General features: G+C 36.7%; 2 protein-coding genes across 10 annotated transcripts in view; one reads left to right on the forward strand and one right to left on the reverse strand.

Moving 5' to 3' along the window:
• Positions 1 to 18,718, reverse strand: part of Prpf40a (pre-mRNA processing factor 40A) — a 52,224-nt gene extending 33,506 nt beyond the window's left edge. For 4 of the 9 annotated variants that reach the window (XM_034495987.2, XM_034495986.2, XM_034495985.2 and 1 more), the window contains exons 1-5: positions 18,178 to 18,718; positions 16,974 to 17,105; positions 5,144 to 5,224; positions 4,225 to 4,255; positions 2,922 to 2,938 (exon numbers count right to left, since the gene is read on the reverse strand). In XM_034495987.2, the coding sequence (XP_034351878.1) occupies positions 2,922 to 2,938; positions 4,225 to 4,255; positions 5,144 to 5,224; positions 16,974 to 17,105; positions 18,178 to 18,447 (531 nt within the window). In that variant the 5' untranslated portion in view covers positions 18,448 to 18,718. Of the gene's footprint in view, positions 1 to 2,921; positions 2,939 to 4,224; positions 4,256 to 5,143; positions 5,225 to 15,473; positions 15,554 to 16,973; positions 17,107 to 18,051 lie in introns of those variants that run through there. The other 5 variants (XM_034495982.2, XM_034495980.2, XM_034495979.2 and 2 more) reach the window with 3 other exon arrangements.
• Positions 18,656 to 21,651, forward strand: part of Arl6ip6 (ARF like GTPase 6 interacting protein 6) — a 30,189-nt gene continuing 27,193 nt past the window's right edge. The window contains exons 1-2 of the mRNA XM_034495988.2: positions 18,656 to 19,540; positions 20,855 to 20,908. Coding sequence (XP_034351879.1) covers positions 19,138 to 19,540; positions 20,855 to 20,908 — 457 coding nt within the window. The 5' untranslated portion in view covers positions 18,656 to 19,137. The remainder of the gene's footprint in view (positions 19,541 to 20,854; positions 20,909 to 21,651) is intronic.

Below are 21,651 nucleotides of genomic sequence, written 5' to 3' on the forward strand. Positions count from 1 at the left end.
CATTAAAACTAATAGGAGAAACACTTCAGGATATAGACAATTATTCTAACTCAGGAAATAGTACAAAACTGACAATACAATTTATCAAATTAAAAATTTATGCAAAAGAAGTAACAGTGTAGAATGACAGATTATAGGATGGTAGGTCTTTGCCAGACAGAGGAGGAGTATTCAGAATACATGAGAACTCAAAATTAAATACCAAAATAATTGTACAATCAATAAATGGACAAGTGAACTGAGCAAACGGGTTTTGGTTTTGTTGTTGTTGTAGCTCTGGCTGTCCTGGAACCTGCTCTGTAGACTATGCTGGCCTACACCAAAGACATATGCATGCCTTGGCCTCCTACACACTTGAATTAAATCCATGTACCACCACACCCAGAAAGCATACAACTCTTAAGAAGTAAAAAAGACTCATAAATATATGAGAAAATTACTCAATATTTTTAGCTAAGAGGGAAATGCAAAGTTCTAATTCCTGGAAGTCAAATTTGGAATCATTAAGAAAAGAAAAAAACAAACTACAAAAGTTGTCAAAGTTGTGTGGGAAATAGGAACTCTAATATACTGTTGGGAATATAAATTAGTATGGCCACTTCAGAAACATGATTTAAAAAAAAACAAAAAAAACAAAAAAACCCCAAACCTAAAATACGATTTGTATACTGTTTCTCAGTTACATCTTGAGGAATCAAGTCAAAACACAAGGGAGACTTGCACATTCACATGTAGCACAATATCTTTGAGACAGACAAGTTATACAATTACCCTGGCTTCCTATAAATAACGGAGAACTAATATAAATGTGTGCTTATAAAATTAACTCATAAAGATGACTCAAGAATTAAAAGCACTGGCTGCTCTTCCAGAGGTCCAGAGTTCAATTCCCAGCACCCACATGGTGTTTAACAACTATAACTGTAGTCAATGGAATATGATGGTGTGCATACATGCAGACAAAACACCTATATACATAAGATACATAAATAAATAAACCTTAAAAAAAAACACATGCTCTATCGTATGTGAAACCTAGATGTTTGTTTTTGTTTGTTTTTTGTTTTTCGAGACAGGGTTTCTCTGTATAGCCCTGGCTGTCCTGGAACTCACTCTGTAGACCAGGCTGGCCTCGAACTCAGAAATCCGCCTGCCTCTGCCTCCCAAGTGCTGGGATTAAAGGCGTGCGCCACCACCGCCCGGCAGAAACCTAGATGTATAAAATAGAAAAATGGGCACATGTTGAGAAAAGGAAAGGGGCAAACAAAAGGGGGATAAATATACTCAATGCAAATTATATGCATATATGAAAATATTATAGAAACCCATTATTCTGTATATTACATGTTAATGAAAATACAAATAGTATATAATAGTACTGGTATATAAATGAAATACTAACAACTAAAAAGTTTTCTTCACAAGATAAAGCAAGCTGTTAAATAGTTACTAACACTATTACATTAATGTCTACTAATAAACAAAAACAAATCAGAGTAATCTTTCTAGTAAATTAAAACAATGAGACTTAAGAAATAAAACTCCTCAAAAAGGACTCAGACTATGTATGACACAATAGAAGCTTTGCAAAATCTAACAAAGACTTGGATGAACAGTTTGCATGAGGCAATTCTAGAAGTACTTGAGCCTCTGAAACATTATAGGGGTTGTATAATAGTCTGTCTAACAAAATAAGATATTCTATTACACCCTTCCTTGGCCATGATTTGTTACACACACCATACTTTTTTTTTGCACGCACACCAAAGTAATGGCTTTGGTCATGCTGTTGAAATAACTAGGAGGCTCTTAACCATAGCCCAAATTAAGTGGCCTGATCTTGGATTTTCCAAGCTTCAAAACTGTATGAAACGTCTCTTTTCTTGCCTTTGATGGGTAGGAGGTGGGAGTTTCATTATAAATACAGATATATGCCAGAGAAAGACTAGAGTCTCTACTGTTCTCTGTCTTACTCTATAATCTACTTGACTGCTTTGTTTGGCTAAGCTGGCCAGAGCTCCTGGTCCCCACTGCTGGGGTTACAGGCACATGGAGCCATGCCTTTTCGTTACAACTGATGACAGAGATTTGAAATTAGGTTCTCATATGCTTGTGCAACAAGCACTTTTACCCACAGAGCCATCTTTCCAGCTCCAACAAACTCCTTTCCTTCCCACCCTCACCCTAATTCTTGTGCTTTTATTAACTCATGAACAGCTCCGTGTCTTTTGGTATGTTGAAGCAGTAAGTCAGACAATACTTGTCACAGTGCTGCCTGTCAAAGTGACTGACCATGAAATCTCCAGTGCCACTTTCATCAGAAGGATACTCTCGACAAAGGCAACTAATTTTGCATTTTATCCACCTTACAGTATTTCAGCACAGCAAACTTAGCCTTTCTCTTACGCTTATTCTTCTTGGGAAAGAAAGGCTTCTTCCTTTTCTCAACACCACCATGAAGTCTCAACACAGGATGAGGGTGGAAATCACTGTGAATGCTGAGGTTGGACAAAGCATGGCATCTTCCAACTGCTTATCAGCAGGGAGCAGCCTTTGCTGAACAGGTAGAATTCCATTCTTATCCTTGATTTTGGATTTTACATTTTCTATAGCAGATAAGGATTCAACTCAAGAGTGACGGTCTTCCCCATGGGGTGTTTACAAAAACATACACCTTGGCAGTTCCTCTGCTATAGTTGACTGGAACACCAAAGAACCTGTTTTCTTTAAAGTCGTTGGCCTTGGTATTTTGAAACAGCCACATAAAACAGAAACAATCTCTTCTAACATTCATTGAAATTATTTTTTAAAATAAATAAATTTCAACATTTCGCATGGAAAACTAGATGGCTTAGCAAATAATCTCCAGAAACCAAAATCAATTCAGCATGTTAATTAAATATAAGAAAGTAAGTACTTACTGCACCAGATGCTGCACCTAAAAGACAAAATATTCAGTGATAAGTGAAGAGCTCCTTAATAGTTCCAATATTTATTATTATTTCTTCCTCTTTATTCTTACTAAAGCTTATAAACTGTCCTATATTACCTGTTGGCTTGCTTCCTAGCCCACAAATAAAACATCTATAAGCCTAAAGCATTTTCAGAACTTGAGCTTTCAATCTCCAAAGTTAATCGTCAGCTGCCAAATAAGAAACATTCATTTTGCGTTCTGGCTGTTCTTAAGTGTCACTCTCACCTAAACTCCTTTCTTTATTACATATGCTACTAAAGTTCAATAATGCCTCTGTTCTCTAACTCCTGCCAAACTTGGTTACATGTAACTAGTAGCAACTGTATTTGATATTATATGTTATTGAACACTTCTGCCATGGCATAAAGTTTTGTTAGTGCTGTCCTATACTACCATATAAATATATGACATACATATATATCATATATGGGATACGTATGCATGCACACACACATCTTTATGTTGATGCATGTGTGTATGTATCTTTATGATGTAAGGAATTTTCAGATGTTAGTAATAAAGTTCACACAAATAACGTCTAACTTTAGCAACCAGTCAACTTAATATAAATAAAAGAGAAAGCAAAGATTGTAAAACAAAAGTCCAAGAAGAGCAGATACTTCATATCAAAAAAGTGGAGCTACTATCCGTTCCTATGTTCACCAAGGAGAAATATATAAGTCAGCAGAGTTCATTGTGTAAATATTCTGACTCTGATTATGTTGACGGAGGCATTATTGTACTTTAGTAGCATACATAATAAAGAAATTTACGTGAAATTGTTAAGCACTGAAATTCAGATCAAACGTTCCAATATAAATTTTAAGTATTTAATAATAATCACAAAATGTAAAAAAGGAGAACCAAAGAATCTGTACAGTAAATCTGACTTAAGGATTCAGTTGTAAATACTATCTATTGTCAGATATTGAGAAAATATTAAGAACTGATCATAAAGATCAGTTTAAAAAACTAATTTTATGTGCATGAGTGGATTGTTAGCATATATGTATGTATTCCACATGCATTCCTGGATCCCAAGAAGGACAGAAGAAGGCATCAGATCCCCTGGAACTGGAATTACAAGTAGTTGTTAACCATGTAAGAGCGGGGAATGCATGCCAGGTCCTCTGAAGAAAACACCAAGTACTTTTGTTAACTATCTTTTCAACCCTAGACATTACTTTCATTCCTTGTCGTAACATGACTACATCTTTCCAAATGAAGTCCATCATACATTGTAGACATACCTGCTGTTACATCCATACTATTTACTCCAGGCTGCAAGAAGAGAAATTAAATTACTAACATTCAAAATCATTTAAAGTACATTTTATAGAAACAATGAATGTAAATCAGTTTCATGTAATCTGTAAGCCACTAACAGACTACTATTTCTAGTGGTTTCAACTCCCAGGCTAGCTATACACTTCAAGAGATCAACAAAGTTGGATAACTTAATTACTTTTAAGACATTACATGGTTATAAACTCTATGTAGAACCACAACCTTCCCTTCCCAATTTTGAAATCTCCAAAGCTCTGAAAAACAAGCCTTACTAATTAAGCAACAAAACTCACCAATATTAATATTAGAAATAGGGCCTCAGACGCCTCAGCATATTTTTGTAATGTAATATATGCAAACGTTAATATAGTAATCTGACTAAAACACTAAAAACTTACTAATCTAAATAAGTATGTCATACTCGTTCATTAAAACCAACAGGCTCTCAGGAAATAAACATGCTTAAGCTAGTATCATAGTATTTACATATCACTAAACTACTACGTAAGTGTGACAGTCATTAAGTCTCTATTCAAGAATACTATGAATTAATTTGTAACAAGTTTCACAAAAATGGGCATTTCAAAAAATTAAGTCTTCTAATTTTTAAGTTGAATGTCAATTTTTACTAGCACTTAATAAATGTCATTTGAAAATATTACGACTATTAAAATGCTTTGTCCCTCACAAACTTTACATGCCTTGTTTATTATAAAACTAGTTTTATCACTGCACATGTATGAATGTTGCAATGTAATGCTCCATTATAATTTCCACATTACACTTTAATTTCGGGGTGTCCTATAAAGTACATGCACATTATTATTCACACATGAAAGTAATCAAAACACAGAAAATAATTATTTCCTTAAGATTACCAACCGGTAAGGCAGGTTGCATGGAAGCCTGAGACATATGAGACATCATCATTCCTGACATTACTGAAGACATCATTCCAGGCATCTAAAATAAAAGTTAAAAAATGGTTACCATGTAAGATCAAAACACTTTACAGGACTGTATCATACAATTTAAAACTATAACCCACTGACACCATGCTACTACAGTATATGGATAATATGCTTAGTAAGTGCTTGTTGAATGAATGAAGCAGTTTCTGATGATCCTGTTCCGATACTTACGCCACAATTCCTATGTATGGTAGAAAATATCTTAATTAAGTTTATTTAGAAGAGCAGACTATTGTATTATTCTAACTCAAACTTGAGACTATTCATTTCCTTTTATTTTTAATTAAGAAACTTCTTCTCTTTTTTTTGGAATGAGAGAATATAAGACAAAAATAGTTTCAGTATTTTTACCTTTTATTCTTAATCTGTACTAATCTGGTCCTTTTCAAAATTTTAGTTCAAAGGTGCTTAAAATCTAAACACTGACTTGAAATTTATATAAATGCTCTTTAATTATAAATACAGAAAAGTACATAAATACCTGATTATATTAGTTCTGAGAATTTATTTTAGTCTATTAAGGACAGCAATGAAAATCTGAATAAGGATTAAGCATGAATAAAAATCATGAAAATTTACTTTCTAAAAGATTTGGTCAATATTCATCTATGTTACATAAAATATAGTGCCATATTAGAATTCTGACTATAATATATATTAAGAGTTTCAAAAGAATCTAAGGAAACTTGTAGGGTGATTAAAAACTTCAATAATTACAGATGGTAAGAGTATCTATGTTCAGTTTTATTACTTGCAAAAACTCAAAGTAAAATGGGCTAAATAAATACCTCTAGACCAGCATGGGGTTAACAGATTAAAAACCAGCTAAAAATTACTCAAACTATTGGGAAGTAATTATGGTTAGAAGAATTTGCTAGATTACTTAGAACATATGTTCAAAATAATACTTTATAAAAAGGATAATATTTGAAAACAAGCACAGAGGCCTCCAAAACTTAACTAAAGAATTAAAATATATAATTTTTTATATATTTTAACATATATATATATATATATATATATATATATGTTAAAAAAAAATAGCTAACAAAGATAGATGTTTCCAAAGCCTTCTAGCAATGCTTTAGGAAACAACAATAAATCGAACAAGTAACATAAGAAAGCCACTTCAAAAGCACACAGTGGGAGTCTAATTGATTCCAAACTAGAACCCTAAGAGAATTTCAGAAGTGGTTTTAAAAACCTAAAAGAAAAATAGTAAATTTCTTCTAAGGGTGAAATAAAAAGTACTTTAAAATGTAGAGAAAAAAAAAAAAAAACAAACAAACAAAAAAAAAAAAAAAAAAAAAAAACCTCCATTAACCATTACCTGCAGTTACAATAGTTTGAGTAAACTAATACAACTTGAGTTCAAATATGTTGACTATAACCTGAAGACAAAAATCTCATTAAAAAAAAAAAAAAAGCTACAAAACTCCCATAATTGAGTTGCAAGTTTTAGTCCAGAACAAAGGGACAACAAATAAGAATTTGACATAATTGTCTCTTTCACAGTCCTTCCTATTTCTCAAATTTTTAAACACTTCACAATTGTTCAGTAGTGTGGAATTCAGTTATGGTTAGAAAATGAGATGTGATATTTTTACAAAGCCACAGTTTTCTTCAGCATTTTCCATTAAAGTCCTGGTAGGCAAAGCTTAGTTACGCTTGTTTTACCTGACAAACTTATTATCTGTGAGCTTTGAAAATTTACATAATTAAATATTCCAGAAGTGAAACTGATAGTATGAATATGAAACTAAAAGTCAACTTTATGCAAGATACTGTATTTCATACAAAACTACTGTTAAAAATTTGGTATATTTGGAGCTCTCAGGGGTTTAATGACCTATTTCCCCGAGCCGCCCCATTATCAACTTGGGAAATGTTACAATGATTTCTATTTTTATTATCCTAAACACAAAACACCCAGGCACATTTTACATTTTCTATCTCTGAAGTTAAATTCTTTGCAAGCAGTTTGATTCAGTTATACTAGTTATTTGGTAGAACCCCTAATTTGAGACAAATGAAATTCTCTGTAATGTATTCCTTTTGCTGTTTTAACATCAGTGTTAATGAAAGTGAATCCAGGCTGTAAATGTAAAGAAAAGTGGCTTATATTTTAAATCCTCAGTGGTGGTTTATCTTTTCTTCCCAAACCAAAACTAAGGTAGGCAAGTTTCTTTGTTGTCTTTGGTATAGTAAGTTAAAATTTCTTGCTTCACATAGAGGTGCCAGCTTTAATTGTTCTCTTAGATTTCCTATTTGCTCCCCCCACCCCCATTGTTAGCTAACCTTCAAATTCAATAAAATGACATGTTTGTTAAAAAAGAAAATTTTTTTAGCATAATCACTATAATGCCACAATTTCATGAAACATTATTTTCTAAGCACAAATGGCTAGTCACATTAGCCTAATATGAAACTGCATTATAAAATCAAAATGCTATTATTTGTTTTACAAATTTCCATTTCTTCTACTTTAGCCAATATATGAAGTATTATAAAAAGAGCAGAGACAGTGTTTTTTGGGGGAGAGGGGGAAGGGGAATAAACACTGACGAGTCATCATCTCTCAGGCCTGGAGTAGAGGGAGTTTTAGAGCCAGTTATCAAGATATATTCAAGCTAGGTATTGTAAATGGCACTTATAATAAATCTCTTATTACACTATGGCCGAGGAAGAAAAACCCATTCAGATTGGCACAATTTCCCCATCAAGATCTTGCCTAAGGACAAAAATAGGACTGCAGATGTATGATCAATAGTAGAACCCCTGTCTAGTATGCATGAGGCCTTGCATTCAGTGTGGAGTACTGGAGGAATAAGAGATATTTAGAAGAAGCACAAGTTAGAAGGACAATAATCAATGAAGAAAAAGGAATGCCAACCACACAACCTATTCTATTGCTCTTAGCATTCCAGAAAGTTTCTAATGTTAAATATAAATGAGTGTTTTATCACTTTATATACTTTAAAAATAAAAATAGACAATAAAAAAGCAGCATCAACACTACAGAAGCTGAACAAAGGGCTGGAGAGATGGCTCAGCAGTTAAGAGCATTGACCACCACACTTCCAGAACTCTGGTTCAATTCTCAGTACCTACTCGGAGGCTCAAAATCATCTGTGACTCCTGTAATAAGGGAATCTGATATCCCCCATCTCAAAATAGCAACAATAAATTAAAAAATAAAACAGACTAATTAATGTAAAGTGAAAATATTTTGTTAAATATATATATTTATATATACACACACAGTAAACAATGTTTCAATTTAATATGTAGAAAACATTTAGTAAGACAACTAGTGTTCAAAATTAGTTCACTAAATACAACCTATAAAATGTAGAAATTCTAAAATAAGTAAAAATAGCTTTGCATTCCAGATTCAGTAACCTATGGTCAATGTAGGTCTGAAAATATTACGTGAAAACTTTAAAAACAAACCCACAAGTTTTGATGCCAAGAAGTGCTTACTGACAGGAGCCTGTCCCCCGAGAGGTTCTGCCAGAGCTTGACCAATACTGACGAGGATGCTCATGCCGAAGACCCCATTGGAAGAGTTAAGGGGAAGGACTGAAAGAGCTGAAGGGGATTGATTGCAACCACATAGGAAGAACAAAGGTATCAACTAACAGAAACCCCTAGAGCTCTTAGGGACTAAACCATCAACCAAAGAGTACATACATATGGAGGGACCCATGGCTCCAGCTGCATATGTAACAGAAGATGGCCTTATATAGCACCAGTGTGGGGCATGTGGCTCTTGGTCCTGTGGAGGCTTGATGCCTCAGTGTAGAGGGATGCTAGGGTGGTGAGGTGGGAGTGAGCATGGGATAGGGGGTTTGCCGGGGGGGGGGGGGGAGGGGGTGGTGGGGGGGGGGTGTGGGGGGGGCGGGCGGCGACCGGGAAGGAGGACAACATTTGAAATGTAAAGAAATAAAATAACCAATAAAAAAATCCCCAAGTTTTTAAATTATGTGGTTTTCTCAGTATACATGCTACAGCTGTAGCTCCTACAAGTCTTGCATATTAGATCCACCTTTGACATTGCAGTTATGTGTGTGCATAAGTTCAAGTAACCTTCATTTTACTTAATAATGCCTCCAAACCCTAAGTATAGTAATGATACAAAGAAAGTATCAGGGCATAAAATTTCCAAGGATAGATTAAACTCTAGAATTACAAGGCAACATAGCAGGGCATCTTAGAAACAACAGTAAATTTGTATATATGGTTTCGTTTTAGGAATCCACAGGCAATCTTGGAACATATATAACTAATAAAAAAACTTCTTCTGAGGTGGTTAACTCAACTGATAATTTATTTTTTTTTCCTAAGAAAGATTTCTCTGTATAGCCTTGGTTGTCCTCAAACTCAGAGATATGCCTGCCTCTGCCTCCCAAGTACTGAGATTAAAGGCAAGTGCTAGGACTGTCTGGCTTAATTTTACAATTTTATATATAGAACCCAACTGAGTCAGGCACAGCTATTGTCAGACAAGCAGAATTCCTACCCTATTCCTTGACTACTTAACAGCTTTGGGACCTTGGGCTGCTATGACATTGACATCTCTGGACCTCAATTTCTCATTAACAGTAAAATTATTACCTGACAGACCTTACTGTAGAAAATCAAATACAATAATGAATGTAAGGCAATTACAATAATGCTCAAACAAAGCTACTAGTTAAGCTACTAGCTACTGCAGTTGTCTCAAGTATTCATAATTCTAGCGCCACCTAATGGATACCAAAATATCCAAATATATATAATCCATGCATACCCCAGGTAAATTTTAAATCACATCTAGATTTCTTACATTACCTAACGAATATTAAATGCTATCCAGTTAGTTATTATATTACAAAAATTTCTAAACACATTCAGTATAGACACAAATTTTTCTCTAAATACTTTTGCCATCAATGATTGAAAGTGTAGCACCTGAAACCATGAAAGACCAACCAACGATATTTTATTATTGCTGTTCTTAACCTTTTACAATGAGAATACCTTCTAAATCATCCTTTCCCTCAGCCATTCTTGGTCTATTTCTCAGCTTTGTTATGCTTCTTCATTAAAGGCCCATCTAGCGAACAGTATAAACTTAATACCTCCAATAGAAGTCAATCCATGTAGTAAGAAGGCAACCTCAGACTAAGTACCACATTTAATGCTGGCTTTGCAATGTTAGTATACAGTTCACTTAATTCTCTAGACCATTCAGAGACCAAATATAACCTGGACAAACTGGGCCAACACAGTTTTCTGACAAGGAGATTAAATTTGGTAAAGTATGTGAATTTCTCAAAGCTTATACAAACATGAGAACAAAATTATAATCCTTTACAACAGATTATGCAATATAAATATAGAAGTGTAGTGGAATGAAAATGAGCACCACTGGGGTATTTTTTTTTTAATTGCAAGAAAGTTCTAAATTTAATTAGAGAAACACAAATAATAGTGGCTCTTAATTTTTACAAAATTAAGAACTATAAATTTTGTACTAAATTTGTCATCTAAAACCTTCTTTCGAACACAAGACCATTATGATCCCCCTTTCATGTTCTTCAAGCTAGAGTCAATCTTACTTCTAAGCCTTTATACTGTTTTCGTGCTAAAAGAGTAAGCTATAGTATTAAATACAGCATGCTTCACTTAACAGCAGACACTCACTGATAAATATAACATGTGATTGTGTTATGCAATGTGTACACACAGAAACTTAGATGATACAAGTCAGTCAATCACTGCATGTGCCCTTTTTATTTATCAAGGGGCCCAGTGAACATTAAGATGTATGAGGCTACTGTTCATGTAACATGTAACTATTTTATTACAATGAACTTGTTTTTGTAAATAAAGTACATTCCAAACAAATAAAGTACAATAAAAAGGATAACATAGTAAACACACAAACCAGAAATAGTGTGTAAGTACATAAATCACCATACAAAAATTTTATTTAACTGAAAAATTAAGAGCCTTAGGTACAGCAAACTGTATTTCAACCCAGGACAGTCCGCAACTGCTAGCATCACAGTCCTTCAATATACATGCCTAACAGCACCAAACACATTTTAAGCATACTAAGAAATAATAGATTTAAGCCCACTAAAGCAAATGTACCTTTATTAACTGCTAAGTAGAATTGACCATTATCTTTAAGTAAATGAAAAATAACAGATGGTAAGTTGACTAGACTCATAGCTACAACATTTCCAAGTGTCCAGGAATATTCTGACATCTTAGTAATGCCAACCAATTCACACAGGATGAGAGTCTTTTAAGATCAAGATACACATGCCATATTTATATTAAAAACATTAATAAGAGGCATAGATGTCTAACAAAAATATGAAGATACAAGATAATCAGATGAAAAACTACAAACAACTTCAACAAGAGAACATAATCTACCCATTCTTACTTATAAACCTTCAAAACAGGTCAGTTTCTCTAGGTAAACACTGGAAAAAAATGGGAGGGGTGGCCTCCAGTACACATCTGTATTAGAAAGTTTACTAAATGTTGGTAGTATTTCTTATAATTGAAATGCTACTAGAAAGGTGGTGGGCAAGACAGATGAACACCTAGCAGCACTTTTAAAACTTTCATGCAAGACTTCCCAATAACTTAGTATTTTCTGCATCTTGATAGTCCATTCTATCAAATGGAGATAAGTCTTCTTGGATCATTCCAAACATTAAATACTTAAAAATATTACTGAATCTGAAGTTTTGAATGAATTCATACTTAAATGAGTTACCATCTAAATAGTAGCTGAAATAAGCACATCTGTAGTCTTACTAGCAAAACCTGTCAAAATCAAACCACAATATAAAAGTGAAGACATTTGCCCTAGGTTAATGTTCTTTATAAAGAAAAGTGTTTGACTTATAAAGCCTTTGATTAACATTTTAAAAAAGTGTATAAATGTAAAAAGGAAAAGGGGGTATGGGATAGGGGTTTTCGGGGGAAGGGGAATGGGGAAAGGGGATGGCATCTGAAATGTAAATAAAATATCCAATAAAAAAAAAGTGTTTGAGAGAAGTAAATGCAAAGAAATTACCTAGATTTGGGAATTTCAAGTAGATAACATAAAAATTATTATGTGCTTTTTAACGACTGGCTAATATTAAAAATAAAATAAAGCATCTCATTAGTAAGATACATTTAAATACCAATGGACTGATTATCTCTGTGAAGCCTATTACAAATCATCTTTTATGTTATAAAGATGTATATGGCAAGATTTCATCCTCAATGACATGACACAGCTAGAAATACACGTGCCTATCATTAAGTGGAAGTATTTAGATTTCTTTATCAAAACAAGACCCAAAAATCCTAATTTATTTCATTTTATTTATTTTTGCTAAATGAAAAAGCCATGATTCCCATATTAAAAGCAGGGACAATTTAAAGTCACAAGTAACCTCTAGACACACATGTATCAGTTACTTTCTAGTTTACATTTCATTCATTCAACAAGTATTACTGAGCACCCAGAATGCACCAAGAACTGTGCTCAGCACTGACAATTCTTAACAAGAACAACTTAGTTCTTGCTTTCTGACTTTATAATCTATTACTTGTTAGGAAAATAGCAAATCAGAAAACATTAAGGAAAAAATAAAAGAAGAAAATGTCATTAAGTGTCAAAATAAAGCTGTAAAAATTCCAAGCATATCAATGTGTTAAATAATTTAGAGAGGAGGTAAAGAGTGTCCAAAACTGTTTGAGAAAATAATTTAGGCAAGCAAAGATGTCATGGTGATAGTGATCTTGAAAGCAAGAAGGCAAGGACAGCAGTATACGCTTAAAGTCAAGAGCTAATATAACCATTACGGCACCATGAAAAGATTAGTAGAAACTCACATTAGGGAGTATAAAAACATGCATCATTGACTGTTGCTTTGATGTGTATTACAGAAGATCTTTCAAACTTAAAGCTGTGAAATTTAGACACTAGGTCACAGATATATAATACTGGAGATATTAAGCAAAGAAATACATTTTACTTTTTTTTTTTTTGATAGGAGATAAAAACAGCTTTGAAGCAAGAAAACCATCTCAAAAAGAGTTTGAATATCCAAGGCATGGGAATAGGACAACCTGGTTGTTACAGACTTGTGAGTTTGTCTTCTCAGTATTAAAATAAGAAAACCAAATTCATTTCTAAGATGTAACTACTCACTAATGTATTATCAAAAAAAATCACCCCCCAAAACCTGAAATTATTTAGGAAAAATTTGACTTCCAAATCAATCCATAAAAGTTTGATAAAGTCAGAAAATTGAACCATAAAGTGTTACCTCTGGAAGGGAGCTCAAGACTTCATTTCATTCTTTTTATAAATCAGAGAAACGTTAACACTCAAGAACAGAGCTAGCTAATAGCACTGTTAGGCAAAGGCAAAATCAGCTGATTAAATATAATAAAATTTAATGTTCTTGGTGATTAAAAAGCTCATACAAAAAGAAAAGAAGGAAAAGGAAAAAGGAAAAGAAAATACTTTGAACACAAAACATGTCATATTCTGAATGGATATGGAGAAAGACAGCTTTATACACCATGATCATATTTTAACAGAAATTTCTACTGGAAAATTTTGAATATTGTTACTATGCCAAAAAAATTTCAATAAACATTTAAGAAGGAGGAAAAAAAAAAGACCTTTCCAAAAACAATTACTTATACCACATACTATTTAAAGTTCATTTATCTGATTTCTTTGTAAGGTCCTTTCCAGCAGTATAGTCTTTTAATTCTATAACTGGCAAGTGTTTAACTTTCCCCAAAGTTATGTGCATCAGGAGGTAATAATTTAATCTATATGATAAGTAATTGAGATAAGCCTGAGAGAAATTATGGTTAAGTTATGATGTGCTAATAGATTCTGCCTGAACTAGAGAAAACAGCATTCTAGTTTATCTTATAAATTAAGGGGGAAAAAATGTGTCACTTCTTAAAGTAACTAATTGCATTTCAACTTTATAAACCCTTTTTTAACCCTAGATCATTACTGTCTAGTTTGCATGCTGTTTTATAAACAAGCTTTAAAATGTCTTGTCATATTCAGTAACATTTCAAAGACCACAGTCATCCAGCTTTTTCTTTATCTTCGGCTGGTCTAAGCCAGGTAGCTTAAATGTGGGCAGTGCAGCAGATAACTGACAGATTGCTGACTTGTTCCAGGATCCTCTACATATCAAAATTTAGACCTTCTTACCCTTGCATAAAAAGTCATAATATATGCATATAACCAATAGACATCTTGTATAATTTAAATCATCTCTGGATTACTTATGCTACTTAACATGATATAATGATCTCTCTATAAGTAACTATACAGCTGTTTCATGTGTTAAATGGGAATATGACAAGGCAAAAAGTCTGCTTGTGGTCTGGAAATAGTAATTTATTTTTCATGTACTATAAGCCCATGTTAGATGAAACAATGGACACAGAATTCTGCAGTTACAAAGGATCAACTATTTTTGAACTTTATATAGCCCTTGGTCCCAAAACTCTAAAACAGTTTTTAATAAACGTTTTAAAAAAATGGATGGCAAAACTATACACTCACTGCCATGAGTGATACAGGCACCCAGCTTCTTCTCAATTATCTTCTCATTATAATTACTGGTAATAATCCTGAGCATATGCAAACACAAGAAATGATGTAAGAAAACAATCAGCTCATCATTAAGAGAAGGTTCGCAGAGCTTTAAGAAAGATCCCTAGAGTCCTTAAGGAGCTTAGCTTTACCATAAGCTAGGCCCTATACTATCAGGGAGGAAGGGGGCAGTAGATAATGATCTAATTCTGAGAAAACAAAGGCAGTTTTCTTGAGACTTTCAGATCTGGTCTCTTAAGGTGTTCATTAACCTCACAGAGTGAGAATGCTCAACATTTAACAGTCAGATGTACTTAATGGTGCATAGAACATATTGGACTAAAAAAAAAAGTACTCGAAAACCATGAAGCAAAATTCAGAATATCTGAAGTATGTAAGTAGCAAGTAAACTTATTAGGAAAGTGGTCACTGGCACAGCTAAAGAGAAGGGGCCATAAAACAAACTGTGACCAGTGTATGTCAATTACTTAAAAAAAATAAAATAAAATCTGCACTGTACTAAAAATGACTAGTGGCATCTCAGGTTTGCTAGTGCAACAGCACCGTTACAGCAAGGGTAAGCACGTCAACCCCTTGCCAAACTTACCTTGAGTGGCCCAATGGAAACAGAAGGCCCCAGAAAAGAGAGAAGCATCTGGCAGTAGCAAATTGTTTTATTTTATCTTTCTGTGGAAAGAAACTAATTTTAAATAAGAACCAGAGCATTTAAAGAATAAATATTTTTTTAAAGCTCATTATCTAGTTAGAGCAGCTCTACCAAGAAAACAAGAAGGGTTTTGTGCTGCTTAGAGATGGGAAGATACAGAAGAAGAATCAAGAGTTGTCTCTGCATCTCCTAGGGAGCTTTAAAGTATTGTTATTCTAGAGCAACAGAGCAAAAGAATCTTTTATATAAGGAACTCCTGCAGGCAGAATCTTTTCAGTCTGGCGCCTTTGAATAAATTTTTTTATATAAAATTAAGGGCTATATTCCAAATATAAAAGTAAACCACTTAACATTAAGCCATTCTACTCTTAAAAGAAAAAGAAAAATACAAGCTCCTGTTTCCACTGCAATTTCACCAATAGCTTTAGCCTTCAATGCTTAAGTCATTATCAAACCCAATAGTACTCATTAGCAAAAGGAAATATACAACTGACTTTCTAAAATATTCTGCTAACCAAAATATTTCATGACTTATCAAGATATTCAATTGGAATAACCAAGCCCGCCCAAGAAACTGTGTATTATAGAACCTAGCATAGGATACAACTGTTCATGGAACTGAAGCTCTTGCCTTTCTTCAACATTCTCTAGAAATTCTACCAGTGTTACTGAGTCATCTTAGAACCTTTTAATCCAATCACTCCTACAAAACCTCCATTTACGATTTGTGCTAGAGATGCAGGGGGCAGTGCACAAGTAGGAGTGTAGAAACAATAATCATTTCAAAAAGTAAGGAGAAAGTGAGCCACCTGTTTGGCACTGTCCAGGGAAGAGTTAGTAATAGAGTAGAAAATCCCTCCCCACCAAAAACAAGAGGAAGACACTCCAAGAATAAAATTCATTCCAAATGAAAACCCCAAGTAACTACCATTTTTCTGATGCTATGCTTTACACATTCACCATGATTATCTTCTGATATGTATTTACTCCTAGACCATTAATAATTATAATGCCTGAAATAAGTCACTAAGTTAAATAGATTAGATGTATACTGTCACTTTAGATTGCTTGTTTTTCAACATAGGGTTTCTCTGTCTTGGAACTCATTCTATAGTCCCAGGCTGGTCTTGAACTCAGGAGATCCACCTGCCACTGCCTCCCAAGTGCTGGGATCAAAGGTATGTGCTACCACAGCCAGCTTATAAGATTTTTTAAATCTTAATTTTGTTGAGGAAGTCAGTTAAGTTTTTTTTATACAGTCTTACTACATTCAAAATTTGGTTACAGACATGATCAATGTAATGTTTGTCTTGTTTGAATGCATTATGTGGATATAAACTAACCTTTAAACAGCTGCAAGCACAACACTGACTTACATCTTAAAATCTTGACACAGTCAAACAAAAATAAGCAAGCCAAAGTAAAAGTAAGTATTCTTACTTGTCCCATTGGAGGCCCTCCCATAGGAGGCATCATCTGCGGCATCATTCCATGAGGTACAGGAGGCATGTTTGCTCTCTGACCCATAGGGTGCATGCCCATTGGTGCATAATGCATGCCAGGATGCCCCATCTGAAAAATAATGAAAAGTGAGAAGTGAGTAAGACACAGTAAATGTTCCTTTAAAATGTCATTTCAAAAACAACAACTAAAACCCATCAATTGAACTACAAGGCACAATACTAAGTCAAGTAATTAAATTACAGGATTATTATATACTAACGTTGATCTTAATTACACCACAATGATCATTACAAGAAACCTGAAAATTTACAAAATATGGAAAAGTTAAACCCATTAGTGGATTACAACCCCTCTCCAATGACTTAACCAACTGTTAAATGACTGGCGACTTAGTGACTATTCCACCTTAAAAGTTATTACGGTGAACACAACGTTGTCACCTTTATACATACAATCAGCTTATACTACTTAAAATTGCATTAACTTAAACTTAAAAGAGGTCTGGTTATAAAACAGTGTACTTCCCTAAGGAACAAATGTTTTAATATTGTTAAAATATCAAAGACTATCATTCTGTCTCAGACACTAAATGCAAAAAACAAATTCATCGGTTTTAGAGAGCTTAAAATATAGTACTTCCATTGTTCCTGGCTTGAAACTAAGTATCCGCAGCCAATTCTCCGAACCGAATCCCCCAACCCCTGCAAATCACCACCACTAACGGAGGAAAAGAAACTGCAGCAGCCGCTCCTTAGGTCCTACAGACTTGAGTCTCCCTCCCTACTATGAAACAAGCCTGGGGCTTTCAGATGCACAGTCCGCCCGGGCCCCAGCACCTTCCTTCCTAAGGCATCTACCTAGGCCAAGACCACTGGAAGCCCAAGGTCTCACATATTTCTTTGTGCGTTCCCGCCCTCCATTTCTCTCCCTTGGGACGCAGCCCACCATCTGGAGCTCTCTTCCCGGTACACTCTTCTCCTTTTGGAGAAAGCTTCCTGTTTCTCTGACTCGGTTTTTCATTGTGCCGCTTTCCCCTACCCCGCCGATCCCTTACCGAGGGCCGTCTCCTCAGGAAGCCGTCAGCAGAGACCCAAGAACTGGAGCACAGGTTTGAGCCGGACAATCTCCGCTCCCCGTCCCCGGGACCCCGCGAGGGAGGTTGGCTCTCCATTTCACTCACCATGAGGCCTCCACGCTCGGCTCCAGTCCCCGGCCTCATCGTCGGGCTCAGACTGCTCCGTCGGCGGCCACTGCCGCTACACATACCAACAAGAAGCGATCTGAGTGGCTGGCGCCCGCTGGGGCCAAAGGGTAAAGGCTGCCCTGAGCTGCGGGGCGGGATCAGCGGGGCCAATAAACTGACAGGCTTCCCTACTGTCCAATCAGAGCGCGATACCGACACGCAGCTCTGCGGCGATTCGCCCCCAGCCTCACTCGGCGTCGCCTGCATGGACAGGGGGGAGGGGGACGGAGGAAGTTTCTGCGTCGAGTGCTCTGCGGGGGAAACTCTATCAACTTCCCCCAGGAAACGGGACACGGCGGGGACCCAGATTCCCGAGTTTGGGCCACCGCACCCCGCCGGGGGTGGGGCAGTGGCGTCCTGCCACCTTCGCCACCCCCCCGCCCTAGTTACGTTCGCCCCACAAACCTGAGGCCACCAGGGGTGGGGTGGGGGCGGGGTGAGCGGCACCCGGCGTTAGCGGCCTAGTGCGCGCGCGCGCGCGCGGCTGGCGTGGGGAGGGGTCGTGCCCAGGGGGCTCGAGAACTGCGCGCGCCCGGAGCTGAGCGCGCGCCAGGGTGAAGGGTGGAGGCGGAGATCACTCGCCAGAGGGAGGAAGCAACTGGCGGTTAGGAAGCCGCGGAGCTGAGCCGGGGAGCTTCCGTTTGGGGACTCGGGCGGTGCGTGCTAATAGGACCAGAAAGGGCTGAAGCAATTAAGCAGCGCGCATCGGCGGGCCACGGGCGCGCGCTCACACGGCGCATCCGGAAGCCGAGCCGGGCGGTAACCCGCTCGTGCACCCCCACCGCTCCGCGCGGGATGGTTGGGTCCGCCGACGGCCGTCGCTGATTGGCTGCTGCGGGGTGGGGCGTGGCGGTGGTCGACGCTCGACCTTCGCGGGCCTCTTAGTCTTTTCCCGCCATGTCGTTTGTGGAGAGTTGGAGGTCTGTAGGCGCGCGTAGGCGCCGTCAGGTTACCCCAGGTCCTGGGACTCGGCCTGTGTATTCCGACTACACTCAGGGGGATAGCTGGGGTGAGGGCGAAGGCGACGAAGACGAGGGATGCGACCAAGTGGCCCGCGACTTGCGGGCAGAGTTCTCGGCCAGGGCCTGGTCGGAGACCAAGAGGGCCCCGCCACTCCCACCACCGGTCGGGGACGGGTCGCCGGTCCTGCCGGATAAGCGCAACGGCATCTTCCCGGCGACTACGGCCAAGCGAACCCAGGCTCGGCGATGGCCCATCCAAGCCCTTTCCATTCTCTGTTCGCTGCTGTTCGCCGGCCTCCTGGCGTTCCTCCTCGCCATCGCCTACCTGATCGTTAAAGGTACTGAAGCCCAGGGCTCGAAAAGCTGTCCAGGGTAAAGTCGAGCCAGTACATCACACGCCCCCCATTCACACTTTCCTCCCAAAGCCTTCACTCGGAACTGTTGTCCGGTGCGCTTCCCCCTTTTGTCTTCTCTCCCTAGAAGGACGTCCCCGCTCCATGATGAGAACCATTTAGAAAAGATCTTTGGTTAAATCCACACTCTTAAATGCCGTAAAGGCATTGAACACTTGAGTGGAAACATAAGTACAGCTATTTAATCAGAGCCCCTTACTTGTAAAAGGATCAAAAATGCATGTAACAAAGATAGGCTGCATACATTCTAAGGCTGATGTTTAGAGACATGCTGTGTATGCACTTTTCTCTGAACCTAGATAAATTAAAGGACAAGGATTTCTCTCCCTCATCCCAAGTTTCTACTTTTATAGGCAAGATGTTTTTTCAAATTTTCCTTCTAACCAAGTAGAATTATTTCAGGACAGTCTATTCTACTGTCAGAAATTGACATACTCTCCAAATAGGAATGCTCAGAAAGACCTTCCCGTTTCCGAATTCAGATATGTTGTAGTGGAAAGAGATTGAACCTAGTGCTGACTTTTGCCAATTCTTGAGAAATAGAAACAGAAAAGCAGTATTTTGTATTAAAATGATTCAACATTGTCATTCTGTTTTGTTTTTTCAAGACAGGCTTTCTCTGTGTAGCCCTGACTGTCCTGGAACTCACTCTGTAGACCAGGCTGACCTTGAACTCAGAAATCTGCCTGCCTCTGCCTCCCAAGTGCTGGGATTAAAGGCGTGCGCCACCACTGCCAGGCTAACACTGTCATTCTTACATTACCTTTACTAATTAAAATTAAATCTCTCCAGTTTTGCTTTATTTCCTCCCATCCCCTAATGGGCTGCAGGTGGCCCTTGAACAGTTTTGTTTGTTTGTTTTGACTTCAACCATGATAGATTTGTTGTGCACTTAGTTTATTTTTCTTTTGTACCATAAAGTCATATGCCCATAAGTAGAAGTTCTTTGCAGAGGACATTAGTATTTTAGAGAATGGAGTAAGGAACTGAAGTCAAATTCTGTTATGCTCTTAAGTTTCTTTTGTTCAAATTGTCTTTCACATGCCCAGGAGATAAACACTATTCTCATGTTTACTGCAGTTGACTCTTGTAGAGGTATTTGCTTAAAGGTAACTAAGGTAGTAAATCAGAAGTCTGACCTAGCTCTGACTTCTGGGTGCTTTTGACATTGAACAGTGTCTTCAGTGCCTTTGGATATTCATGTCATGAAGGAACAGTAACTACTCTTTGTATTTGCAGAGTTGCATGCAGAAAACTTGAAAAATGAAGACGATATACATACTGGGCTGTTAGGTATGAACTGATCATTTTATTCATTCGATCACTTATTTTTGTATTCCCAAATTAGGTTTAAGTTATAGAGGCTTTGGGTTAAATATCTCATATATACCATGTATAGCTGATCCAGTAGTGTTTTTTATTTATATGTTTGTGGTAAATGTCACTAATTTCCTTTTTAGATATACATTTAGATAATTTTCATAATTTTATAATGGGCCACTAATGCATGTGTACAGCATTCAATATAACCACATGGCATTGGTCCACTAATTACTTAAGTAGTTTCTAGTTACGTTTTGGAAGAAGCTCCCTATACTGCTTCAGGAATTTAGAACTAGAAACTTGATCACAAATTTAGCCAACATAAATAATATCTGAAACAGACTTCAGAAGAATTTAATGTCCACATGTTTTTGTAAGCAGTTTGTTTTGAGATAAAAATTTTAAAATAAGAATTATTTGCCATTAATGTCTAGTTGAGTCAGCTAAGTTTCTATTGTCTAAAATATCATACATTATGTAGCTCATAGCTTTCTACTGAAGAGGGTTATTGCTGGTATCTGTCTCTCTCATAGACAATTTTGAAGAGTTTAGAACTTTACCTATTTGATATATTTTACTATTAAAATTCAGGAATGAGGAAAACAGCTATTTTTAGAGCAGAACATACTAGCAAACAGAACCTCTATTAGCCTCTAATCTAGTGGAGAGTAAATATAGTCAGTATCACTCAATGCAGTCAAGTTCATGGGAAT

This window comes from Arvicanthis niloticus, chromosome 2 (assembly GCF_011762505.2).
Source record: "Arvicanthis niloticus isolate mArvNil1 chromosome 2, mArvNil1.pat.X, whole genome shotgun sequence".
NCBI lineage: Eukaryota > Metazoa > Chordata > Mammalia > Rodentia > Muridae > Arvicanthis > Arvicanthis niloticus.